This window comes from Biomphalaria glabrata, chromosome 12 (assembly GCF_947242115.1).
Source record: "Biomphalaria glabrata chromosome 12, xgBioGlab47.1, whole genome shotgun sequence".
Classification (NCBI taxonomy): domain Eukaryota; kingdom Metazoa; phylum Mollusca; class Gastropoda; family Planorbidae; genus Biomphalaria; species Biomphalaria glabrata.
The window spans coordinates 8117472-8131340 of NC_074722.1; the positions used below are offsets into that span (position 1 = coordinate 8117472).

Here is a 13869-nt window from a genome sequence, read left to right on the forward strand (position 1 = left end):
TTAAGGAGGGTGTCATGTAGGTCTGTTTGGTCGTGCGATATGGGTGCTGAACTGTCGTATGGTCGTCTTAATAGTTCCGGGTTTATACCCTGCCCGCTACTATCCCCCGCGGTCCGGCGAGAGTATTGAACTAGGAAGTAGAACTTAGGAGAAATCTTCAACTATGAAGGAACATATGATACATACGAAACAAATCAACAAATAAACTTTAAATCCTAAATAAAAGTTGAGTAATATTGTCTCGGCTGCTGACTCACTCGAACCACAAAAGTTCAGAGCATTCTCAACTGCAGCAAGGCAAAGCAGAGGAATTCAGAGTGGGGAATCTCCGTGTTTAGAGTGAAAGAAATGAGTTATTTTATACTGTGAAGAAACAAGTCCCTTTACGTTTAAAGTGCCTTTTAATTGTGAAGCATTTCAACCTAACATATATACACGGCAGACATTATATACAGATAACCAACTCCACTAGACTTCCTCTCTTCTTGTTTACACACTCGTCACTTCCCCAAGTCCCCTAACTCTCGATACCCAACACTTGACCGTGTGTCACGGTTGACCACACAGTAACCGTGTTATGAATAATAATAAAATAATGCTTAAATTTCTTTCAAAAATGTTCATTATTATAATATATATATATATATATATATATATATATATATATATATATATATATATATATATATATATATATATATATATATATATTGAACAGGGGCGTAGCTAGGAATTTTCCATCATTTGGGGACTCGGGGGGCTGACCTCTTTGGGGACTGTTTTTTTGCGTAATATTTAATATGTAATGTAAAAAACATTCATTTGGGGGCCCCTCTCAAGTGGGGGCCCGGGGGAATTTTCAAATTCTCTCCCCCTCCTCCCCCATCCTAGCTACACCACTGATATTTAAGCGAATGTGACCATTTTGACTTTTTGAAGCGCCCCAAATCTCTCTATAGATTATGTTGCCCATAAGTAAGTTCAGCGCTGGCCAGGTGCATATAAAAACTGAAATTTTGAACTACGGGATTTTAGGACGCCTCTGAGTCCACTCAACGCTAATGGGTACCTAACAGCCGAGGAAGGAAATGGTTGACGATATAAGTTTAAATTCAATACATTAGAACTATGTAAATTACGTAAACCAGTTTCTGGGCTAAAGAACTTTTTGTAGTTTTAAAATTTTTTAAATCTATCAATGTTATACAGCATCATTCATTTCAGAACATGACCAGTCTGCGACACAGCGTCTACAGTAGTCTACAGTCTACAACGGTAACTGGTTTAATAAATTACTGTCTATCCTTTAGTTACAGTTATGTAGGTCATTAAGTAGGTCATTAAGTTCGGTCATTTCAACCCAGACCAAAAGTGACGGTACCTGAAAAAAAATTCCTAGGACTGCAAGACCTTCAGCCTCCGTGGCAGCAGCGGCAAGACTACCCAGTGACTTCTTGTAGTGGACAATGTGAAGCTATGGACAGAGGTTGTTGAAACATCAGGCACGAACTTTAATACACAGAGGATGTTGGCCATATACAGATAAATCTATTTTAAATCTAACACATTTTTTTTACATTAAAAGTCTTATTAACATATTTGGAAAGACAAAAGGATAGTGTAAGAACAAAGAAGTGCACACACACAAACTCATCAAACATAACAAACAAATTTATACATAAACATGCAAGAAACCACACACACAGACACAAAGACAACTATTGGATGTATAAGATATCTTTTGTATGCTAATACTTAGCGAAGACCAATATCTATAACTGACTATAACAGATATTCTAACTTGTATCGTTAAATGTGTTCAAGGGTGTTAAATATCATTTTATAAACATCCTTAAAAATAAGTACATTTTTTAAAAACATTATTCTTTTACAGACACACATGTGACGAACCGTTTTAGCTCACTCAAGATATCACTCAGGTCTAAGCATTTAATTAATTTATTTACTCGCTATTAATCATCAATTGCTCTAATTTAGCGTTTAAGCGCTAAAAACACAACCACCACCCCTTCAATCCAACCCCACCCCCTATGGCAGCGATGTCACATTTGACTATCCCCACCTTGACACGTGTCACACTAGACTCTTGACAAGAGTACACTACCTCCATCTATCGTGGCAAACATCCGTTGACCCCCCCCCTTCCGGGAGCGGCTGGTCACTTCAAAGTACCCATTCAACTTAACGCCTCGGGCAACGCTGTTCATCTAGCACTAGCTTTATCAAGGTATAATCTTCCTTTGATATGCCGAGCTCTGATAATCTCCCCTTCATAATCCACCTGACCACCTGGGCTGATTTCCTGGACTTTCAACTCGCGCCTTCGCGCAATGTCTATCTCCCGGAAACTCTCGTCACGGTCAAGCGTGGACCCCTTTGTCAAAGACGTCAAATAGTCTAGACCACATTTGCTCCTATCTCCCGTCACTCACCCCCCCCCCCCTCTCTATCCACGTGTATATGGACAAACTTCATCGTTCGATCTCATTCACGCTGGAGAGCCCACAGGGAGCACATCTATCTCTTGCTTGAGCTCTAGACTATTTTCATTCCCTTATTTCACTTTGGATTGGTGGTATGTAACTTAGTAACGTGCTTGAGAACCATTTTACTTAGTAATGTATATATATTTTTGTGCATTTATTACTACATTATTTGTGTACCTATTTGTGCATTCTTATCATGGATAATGTAAGTAGATTACTGTATACTTATATTTTATATCATGACTTTTGTGGCTAAATGTTCAGACCAGCTGGACTAGAGTTTATTAACAATTCTTACCAGATGTATTTAGCTCTTTAACTATTATTAATTTAACTCTGATATATTAGCGCTCGGCACGAGCTTTTGGTATATTATCATTGATTAATTCCTTGGCAGGGAGTTATCAAAGCATTTCTGTAAACATGTCTTATTGCTGAGTATGTATCTACTTATGCTCTATGTTTACTTATGTGGGAACATGGGCGAGTATCAGACGTTGATCTCTCCTTCCCCTGTCATCTCATTTATCTAAGAGATGTATGTACTTGCTACTCACCGTGATTGGTGAACGTCACCTGTATTACTTATCATATGTCACTTACTACTGTTTGTTATTTCCCTTTACGGGAGTCCCCATTATTATTGTTATCTCCCTTGATGGGACACTTTATTCATTTGTTAGTTCCCTTTGATATTTAAGAAACTAGCTTATAGTTTCTCTACATAAGACTGAAGATGTCCTTCACGGAAAGACATCTACCACCCAGTGTTATCTTTATGGCTAAACCGACGCATACATCATATCGTTGCAGCTTTTATCTATAGGCTACATCCGCCTGAAATCTTAGCAACCTAAAGCTGATAGCAGATTTGCTGGCACCAGATCTGTAGACATCAGACCTACTCATCCTTCAAGAGTCCAAGTAACAACGCTAGCCACAGACTCGTCACTGGCTTAACTGATTGGTAGACGCAGCTCAGCTCTGCAACCATACAAGTTGGACTGCACACGGAGCCTGGATCCACTACGCCAGCCCACCAGCAGACAGCATCAGTATCAGCCACACCAGTCTCACCAGTGCAGCACCGGACCAAAAGCTAAGCAACCAGCCTAATGACACTCAGACCACTTGGTTCTAACATCTGATGATGATAGTCCTATATATGTAAATAAGCTAGATCCCATACTAGCAACTGTACAGCATTTCACCTTTCATTATCTTATTTTGTATAATAAACTGTACATAAGTTTACATCTAAATATAGTATTTGTTGTCTGCATTATAACGCTGTGCTTGTAGTTTATATGTGCAAGTAAGGATTCTCAAACCATAAAAATCCCCTAGACACCCAAAACGGCCAAATCTTAATCCGACTTGTCACAACACACATAAAAATAAGATAGAAAACAAGTATTTGAATTTCAAGTATACTCTATGATCGCTCCTTGGATTAAGAAAAACAAGACATCTACACGATACAGTTATTTGACGTTTCTTTAGACCCAAAAGCTGTGAGGGGAGAGGAAAGGAGAGACTGTTGACGCCCCTGAGTTCCGACCATAACTAGACTTTCATTTCTCCCGAAGCAGTATTGTTGACGAGAAAGTTTCTTCAGAAAAGGCTCCTTTATGACTGAATCGGCCATCAAAAACAACATGATAGTGTCTATTATAATAAGTGTTCCGTGTTAGCTGCAGAATACAGAAAAAAAAACTTGTTCATCGCCCTCCCCCCTTTCCTTTTTACCTCCATGGGGTAACTGTGATCATCTATCAAATGCTCAGAACCAATCAAGTCATGAGATCCCCAGTGGAAATGCAACTGACTCGCTACATACTCGTCGGGCAGACCGCCATTGGAGACAGATATCTCGGCTCCACTGAAATCAACCTGGGCTAATCATAAGAAAATATTTTTTTTAAATTAGATTTCTTAGCAAAAATACTTACAGTATTTCGTATCCACGGATGTTACGCAGGTGGAGGGGGGGGGGGAGTACAGTGGGGAAACACAGCGGGATATTGGTACTAATACAAGACATAGATAAGACCCCTTTCCCACCAACCACATAGCCTACAAGGATGTCGAATAGCTTTTCAATATTTAAGGTATTGGTAAGACTAAGTGAAAAATCAAAATGTTCACAAATAAATTTGTTTGTTGTTGGGAAATAGCACAGTCTTTTCTCCTCTAGGCTACCAGTGGGACTATTAGATTGTAGGCCTAATAAAAACAAGGGAAAATGAACTCCTATTGTCGAATGTGGATTGTATTTATTTCCAGGGACAATATTTAAACATTTGGAGTTTTTCTCGATAAGCTAAACCAGGTCAAGGACGCTAAATAGAATTTCAATGCTGCCAACTTCATTAAAGTTACAAACAAAAAAGTTGCTAATTATCCAGTGCTAAAATAAAGTGCAAACAGAACGTAAATTGTAAAATTTCTTTTTGAACTCAACTCATTAGTTTAGTAAAAAAAAAAAACTGACCTGCGTGGCCAGTGTTCTTAAGTTTCATAGTCACAGGCGATGACCCGTCATAGTTTTTAAAAGTCAAAACTTGCAATTTCTCGTCTGCTTGTGTTAAGTTGGTCTCAATGTTGATTGGAGATTGATTCTCGGCACTGCACGCTTCGTACAGGTCACTCCACTCTGTGGGACACAAACGTCAGCTAATTACGAAACTTATATCAACTCTGTCTGTCTGTCTGTCTGTCTGATTAAAGGTTTGAACATGTTTTTTATTTCTCCAATTACACATTCTCGGATCAAGTTAAAACTTTGCACAATTATTCATTGAACCTGACGAGACAAGAATCAATCAAAAAATTAAACAATTATTTAATTAATTGTTGGTGATTTATTATTTTGTTTGATTTCGAAACAAGAGAAAAAAAAAGGGGGGGGGGGCTACTTAATGAATTAATGGCTTTCTTTTACCGTACAACACAAGAATCAATAAAAAAAATTAACAGCTTAGTTAATTAACGATTTGTAATTAATTATTTTGTTTTGTACCTCAAACAAGGGAAAGAATTTGTACTTAACTGAAGTGTTGTCAGGTAAAAGAAACAATTGTGCAACATTTCATCTTGATACCTACTTTCATCGATTTTTGCACAAATGTAAAATCAGTGTCAAGTCCATTATAAAATCCTATTGTTTTTAACATTAATTCAATAATTACTGTATATTTTAAAATGTAATTTTATTCCTATACTCTTAACCTAGCAATATATATATATATTTAGGCTACATGTTACCTCAAAAGTGAGAGATACGGCATTCTTCAGGATGTCTAGGCATTCAATAGAATGCCCGAAGCAAAGTGAGAAATGATTTCTCCATTTCCTACTTTGCCTAGGCACTGTATAGAATGCCTAGGCATTCTATAGAATGGCTACAACAGCTTTAGGCATAATATTTCTATTCGCCAGTAATCTAAATAATTGAGTCTTGTTCCTTAAAGTGTGGAGTATGTCTAGTTAAGACTGTCTAAGTGTGCATGCTTTGTACAACTTGATTGTATCAGGTAAAAAAGTTGATACAAAAGATGTTTCATATTGTGTTGTATGAAAGGCGAAAGACGATAGGTCTATTATGTCATCAAGTCAAATGCGACTCGTCTCATTGGTCCCGGGTAGAAACACTGTCCGCCGCCATCCCTTGCCGTCCTGTTCAAGGCTAAGTCTAGGTCTCTAGGATGTCATAAATCTTTCAATCAGCATAAAACGTCTGAAACCTTTAACACAAAGAATGCAGTGCAAGTTAATACTTACCACTTGTGGCGTGATAACTCCAGTGAATGTCTGTAGAAGAAATACAAACACCAAATTTATACCGGACAATCTCTTTCAGGGAAGAAAAGAGTTTACTTTTAAAGACATGAAAACCAAGCCAAAGTCAAAGGTTTGCCACGAGTTTTCTTTAACGAAGCCATAAACATAATAATAACAAAAAAATTAGATTAACAGTAACGCATAAAGAAACAACATATTTTAAATAACTTAAAGATAGACGCTAAAAGAATATAAGCATTGGAACAAAAACTACAAGAAAAGAAAAAAATAATACAATATGAAATGTCAACTTCTCCGTGTTCAATTTACAATGTACAATTTTTTTAAGTAAACAAGTTTGGCTATCTTAACCTCGATAGTTTAAAGAATTAGCTATTTTTTTCATTAAACTTTGCGGCTTGTCAAATTGTTACAGAGCACCAAGTCTTGTCAATGCCCTAAAACAAAAACTTAAAAAGAAACTAAAATATGAAACTGAAATGAATTTGAAATAAAACAACAAATCTAGCTACTAGATCAAATCTTGAGTCAGTGCCAAAAAACGGAAAGAAAAACTGACCCCGAGGTCATGCTTAAGTTGAAAAAGAAACTGAATTAAAACTGAAATTAAAAACTGAAAAGGCTGCAAAAAAATCTGAAAGAGTTCATTGTAATATTTTTTTAATTCTAAAAGAGTTTCTTTGTAAAAGATTAGAAATTGGCCTACTCACGCGGGTCAAAGTTGGCAACAACCACTCGATCGTTGATTGGTTGAACTCCTCGGTGGTTTTCACTCAACAGCTCATTGTGAGAGTCCGTCAGGCTCCTAAAAACTTGGAGCTAAACAAGAAATAAATAATTTTTTAAAAATTCATTCCCTACTTTATGGCTGAATGATACAGTAAACTAAACATTCATAGTTCTAAAATTTAAGTCATTGGTTAACATGCATGAATAGATGCATGACGCTAAGGACGTAATCATCTTCTTTTTTGAAGTAACGTCTGTATTTTTATAAGATAAGATAAGACAGTTTTCATACATTGATTGTGTCAAGAAACACTGGTCTAAAACGGTATTTAAAAAATATATGAATTCAATAATTTCAGCCCGATAGGATAATGAAAAGTTCTCAATATAAAGAGTTCAAGTTTTTGACTACGACGAAACAGTAGGAACGGATTGAAAAAAACAAACAAAACAAAAAATTTTAAAGCTTATAAAAAGGAAAGAATCGCATAATCACTACCATATCGCTTAATACTGAAAGATTTATCTCCCTTTCTATAAAATAAAATAAACAATTAATTAATTACCACTAATTATTTCACTTATTGGTTAATTTTTTTTAAAGTTTTTCTTTATTGATTCATGTGTTGTCTTTGACGATGAATAAGTTTCAACTAGATCCAAGAATAAGAAATGGGAGAAATAACGTGTACAAGATTTCTACCATACAGACAGAGTGAGTTAATATAAGCTTTGTAACAATTCTAAAAAAAAAATTAACTGAAACGAGAATATCTAGATAGAAGTATTTAAATTTAGTCATGCACATTCTCTTGCATTTTAAGTTCTAAAAAATACTTTTAAGAAGTAGCCGTTAGCAATCCAAAACTGTTTTTTTTTTTTTGGAGTCTAGAATTAAGTTATTCAGCAAGGACTGTTATAAAATGTAAAAACAAATCTGCCAGGTCTCGCCTGTAATTCTGATATTTGGATAGTCTCTTTAAACACTGTCCAGGTCACTGACTCGTCACAACCAGGTGTAGTCAAACTGCCAGGGTATCGGTAAAATTTGGAAAAAGAAGGTGGCAAAATTGACGACAGAGTTCCAGCACCCAGACTCACTGATGTACCTGGAAACGGGGTGAAAGGTTAAAGGTTAACAAACGTATTTAGATTCTCTGTTCAATTTTTATGCTAAAGAAAGAACACTATTGTCGTAAAGTATTCTCATGTCCTTATGTTACGTAGGCCTTGAGCAAGAGAAGTTGATGTCAACCATTTTAACAATGTCTTTGTGACTACTTTGTCGACCGAATCACCACAATTTTAAATTTGTTTGAGGCAACATGTCGGAGCCTAAACCCAAGAGCTCCTTTCTAGTATAACTCAAGAGATGAAGTATATTTCACATGCTTTACTCATGTTTGAAATTATTTGTTGCAACGCGTGAAGCCTGGTAAGAATCGATGAATTCTAAAAAGATAAAACCCATAAAAACATGTAAAATTGTGACTTTAATGCCCGCCTTTCCCTGCAATTATAACTGGTATTCATACGCATGAAAAGGAACTTATTTAGTGTGCGCCTCCTTGCGTCTATTTACTTTTTTCTTGAAATTGTGATTCATATTACAATTTAATTGTCTTACTTACAATTTCTAAATACAAAGTCATTTTAGGTAGTGTTGTCATTAAGTTAATTAAGAAATGTTATATTATAATCTTAAGCTATTAGACAACTATTATTCCTGCTATTACTTCAAAGTCGTTCGTTAGAAAATGATACATATGGAGCACCATAAAAACACTAGACTCAATGTTATGTTACATTTCAATATGCCTACATTTTTTTTCTGGGTTAAATGAAATAAGGTTTTAGCCTATATACTAAACTATATACCAAGCAAAATAAAAATAAAATACTCGTTAAAAAAACAAAGGTTATCTAAGGAGAAGCACTTCACATTTGCAGGCATATATCTCAATACTGTAAGATTTATTACCCCTTTTCGATGTCAAACTAAAATAATTAGTTACCACTATTTCATGAACTAATTGGTTAAGTTTTTGATTGATTCATGTTTTGTTAGGAATAATAAATCTTTGTGCAAAGTTTTAACTTGATCCGAGAACAGGAAGTGGGAGAAATAACGTGCTCAAAATTTGTACCAGACAGACAGAGTTGATATAAGCTTTGTAATAATTAGCCAACTCATAACAATTGTTAGAAGCTGTGTTATGTCATCGCTACATTCTAGTTTTAGTCTTTTAGTTTCATAGTTGTGCATTAATATTGTAAATCTACTGACCTACGGTCATCACATTGACTAGATTGTTGACGATGTCATCCAGGTTCTTGTTATTGGTGCTGGAGACCTTGACATCAAGAGACAACATTACAGGCAAACATCTATACGCGCATGCAAGTAGATCAAAACTCATAAATATACAAACTTACATAGATCTAATCTAAATTTAATCTGTCCACTTTTGGCATGCACAATCTGAAGTATAGCCTACTAGTACACATATACACACAAACATGTAGCCTACTAGTATACATATACACACAAACACGTAGCCTACGAGTACACATATACACACAAACACGTAGCCTACAAGTACACATATACACACAAACATGTAGCCTACTAGTACACATATACACACAAACACATAGCCTACGAGTACACATATACACACAAACACGTAGCCTACGAGTATACATATACACACAAACATGTAGCCTACTAGTACACATATACACACAAACTCGTAGCCTACGAGTACACATATACACACAAACATGTAGCCTACTAGTACACATATACACACAAACATGTAGCCTACTAGTACACACATACAAACAAACATGTAGCCTACTAGTACACACATACACACAAACACGTAGCCTACGAGTACACATATACACACAAACACATAGCCTACGAGTACACATATACACACAAACACGTAGCCTACGAGTACACATATACACACAAACACGTAGCCTACGAGTACACATATACACACAAACATGTAGCCTACTAGTACACATATACAAACACGTAGCCTACGGATATACACACAAACATGTAGCCTACTAGTACACATATACACACAAACATGTAGCCTACTAGTACACATACACACACAAACATGTAGCCTACTAGTACACATATACACACAAACATGTAGCCTACTAGTACACATATACACACAAACACGTAGCCTGCAAGTACACTGTCACCACCTCAAAGTTGGTGCCATAGAGTAGAAACCCTAATTCTGTATTGTGTATGTTAATTCCATATTGTGAATCTTATTCACAACCCATGTTGCACTAAGGTGAACACTTTTGACCTTAGGTGAACCAGAGAGTTAAAGGCAGTCAGTCCACATAGAGATCTTGTAGCAAGCACTTGTATTGAGTCACTTAATATATAAGCAGTAGAGTTAGATGTTTAAAGTAGTTGGTTATAGAATAAGTACTAAGTTGTGATATTCGTATATTACTGTTGGATTAATACTGACCATTCCTGGGTCGAGTTGTATGGTGTATTCACTATGTGGTGTTATATTAAACTTATTGTGTCTGCTACACCCAGCGTCATTTCATTATTCTGTGATTTGTAACAAGAACCCAATGTCACCACCACGCCTACATTGATAACCAGTCACATTAATAATATATAAAATAAACCCAGTGACATTTTTGGTGTCAGAAGTGTCAGAAAATGACTATTAATACTGTCAGAAGTGTCAGCAAACAGCATTTATAGTGTCAGAAGTGCCAGCAAACATTTATAATGTCAGATGTCAGAACTGCTAACTTAAAGGATTTATGAGCACCAGAGGAACAAGTCAAGAATTTTTTTCTATTGCTGTCAGAAGTATTTTAATACTACAGTTACTTACAGTAACATTTATACGGATATTTTTAAGTTGGCAAGTGAACTATTTAGTTAACACATGAAAAAGTAACTCTAAAAAATATTTGTTTACACATGACGCCACTCAACGAGCAAGAATGCTAAAACCTGATTATTATAGACTACTATTTTTCTCATTTGGTCGTTCAGCGACACATTCAACATTATAGAGATGACCTAGATCTACATTTATTGAGACCAGCACACAATTTTTCAAGTGAGATTCACGTGATCCAAGAGTGACATTATTATTATCTTCAGCTAGTCTAACACTACTAACAAAAAACAGAGCTGAAATTGAAAGCCAACTGTGCCTACTATTTTAACTTGTACTTCAAGATTGAACTTTACATGAATTGCAACTAATCCAGAATTTATTAAATTTTTTGACAACACACTTGGTATCTAGATCTACTACTACATGTCATGTTGACCTGCCATGACACAGTTACCGTTAGCGAGCTATTTTTTCATCTGTGATGAACTGAACAATTTGAACTGTTCCTGTGTGAGCTGTATTTTCAACTTTTCCAGTTGACTACTGTCCTAAGTGTCATTTATCTGGAAGCCTGATTTATGTGGTTGTACTTTTTTTTTACACCAGTTGAGATAGCTTTAGGAGCACAGCATTGTTCAAAGTTACTTTAACATCCTAAGCGAAAGAGATCAAACATGATATGCTGAGACAACCTGGATACTACAGCCTGTGTGGGTGAAACTAGACAACTGTGATACAACCGGTGTGGGTGAAAATCTAGTACTACAAGTCATTCAAGTCATCGTTTGAAGACAGCTGATATATGGTCAGTCGAAGTAGCTGACATATTCAAGAATCATCTACATCGAGTGCTCGTCATAATTCTAATGACACACTCATATTGTCGCTGTCTAACAGCACAGTTAATAAGAGAGCGCTCTCACTCTTAGACCTCTCTTGTCGTCACTACCTAAGGTCATTTTTAGTTAAATTTATATTTGTTTCAGCAACTGTACGAAACAGTGGATTACCTATCAAGCACATGAAATACTTATTGGATTACTTGTCAACTATATGACAATGGATAATGGATTATCTGTCAAACATATGAAGTATCTATTGGATTACTATTGTTCAAGAACTTGAGTACCGTATCATTTAACATTGTACTGTGGATTTAACAAGTGGATTACTTATGAACTGTAACATTGTGCTGTGGATTTAACAAGTGGATTACTTATGAACTGTACCATTGTACTGTGGATTTAACAAGTGGATTACTTATGAACTGTACCATTGTGCTGTGGATTTAGCAAGTGAATTACTTATGAACTGTACCGTTGTGCTGCGGATTTAGCAAGTGGATTACTTATGAACTGTACTGTGGACATATTTTATGTGGAGCATCACCGGAACTTTTTGGACAAGTCAAGCATCAAGTGAATATTTAAGGGAAGTAACTTTAATTACCCTTTAGTATTAATGAATATTGATTATCTAGTTCTCTTGAACTACACTACAATTTTTTTTCATTGTTTACATTTGTATTTATATATACATTTGACTTTAGGGACTAAATTTATCTATTGAGTCTAAGCATTTATATTTTTTTTCAAGTAAGCATCCAGGTATTGGTAGGGACTCTTTAGATAAAGTAAATACTTGATCGTATAGCTGTACTAGTCAAGTTTGTATTTCGTCAAGTATCTATCATATTGTTAAACTCTTGTATTGATATTGTCTTGTTTACATTTGTTGAATTTTCTTTTTGCGTCATTGTTATTACTCATTGTAATTCTTTTGTCTACTATTTCTACTATCTTGTAATGTCTCTTTAAAGCAGACTGTTTAGTATCTATAGTGTATTTATGTTTGTCTAATTATTTACTTATTAATATATATATTTATTTTACTTCTTATTTCAACCTATTTTTTATTATTATCAACACTACACTACACACTTGATACACTATGGGATATACTATTTTGATTTGAGATTGACAAGATTTATATTGTATATACTCTTCAAACACATTCAACTATTTTGATACTATTGATACATTGATCACTATTTATCAGACTAATAAGGCTCACATGATTGTGAAGTATTTATTGCAAGTGGAGATACTAAAAATACATAATCACATAATTGATCAGTAAAGTATTACATTATGAACTAGACAAAGTACCAAGAATAACTTAAGATACCTCATAACCTCAATTGTTTCGCACAAAATATATATCTACTATTACCTGTAATTACTATTTGAGCAATAATAAGTATTTATTGTACAATATTTCATTTACAAATATCTAGTACACATATCTATTACTAAACTATATTACTAATTTGAATCTTTGAAAATGGCTGAGTATGAAAAACTAATAGAGATAGTGGATAAACTAAAGTTAAAAGAAGATGATAGAGCTGCATTCATTAAAATTGAAATAGATAGAATTAGAGTAGAAAAAGACAAGCAACGGGAAGAAAGGCTACATGAAAGAAGACTGAGAGAAAAAGAACAAGAAAACTTAGAGAAAGAAAAAGAACGCCAGCATGAAATAAAATTAAAAGAACATGAAGAAAAAATGGCCAAGCTAGCGAAGGAAAACAAAGACAATTCAGCAAATAAAACTTCATCTCATCATCAGTATCATAGCAAATTTAGGAACTTTGACCCAAAAGAAGACACATTAGAAAATTTCATAATCCAATTTGAATACATCTGTCAAACAGCAAATATGAATAGTGCACAAATGGCTCAACAACTGCTAGCTAACCTAAGAGGTGAACCACTAAACATCATCGGCACACTAACTATGGAACAAAGAAAAGACTACAACACAGTAAAACAAAGACTTATTGAACATTTTGGCAAAACGAAGGAGCACTATCGAAAACTTTTTAGGGAAATAAAACTAGCCAAGAATGCAGATTTAAA

The 13869-nt window shown here is 35.1% G+C and overlaps 1 protein-coding gene across 1 annotated transcript in view; it reads right to left on the reverse strand.

Moving 5' to 3' along the window:
* Positions 1-13869, reverse strand: part of LOC106050470 (uncharacterized) — a 68298-nt gene that overhangs the window by 23967 nt on the left and 30462 nt on the right. The window contains exons 7-13 of the mRNA XM_056005378.1: positions 9328-9394; positions 7992-8149; positions 7022-7130; positions 6291-6320; positions 5002-5163; positions 4257-4405; positions 1382-1474 (exon numbers count right to left, since the gene is read on the reverse strand). Coding sequence (XP_055861353.1) covers positions 1382-1474; positions 4257-4405; positions 5002-5163; positions 6291-6320; positions 7022-7130; positions 7992-8149; positions 9328-9394 — 768 coding nt within the window. The remainder of the gene's footprint in view (positions 1-1381; positions 1475-4256; positions 4406-5001; positions 5164-6290; positions 6321-7021; positions 7131-7991; positions 8150-9327; positions 9395-13869) is intronic.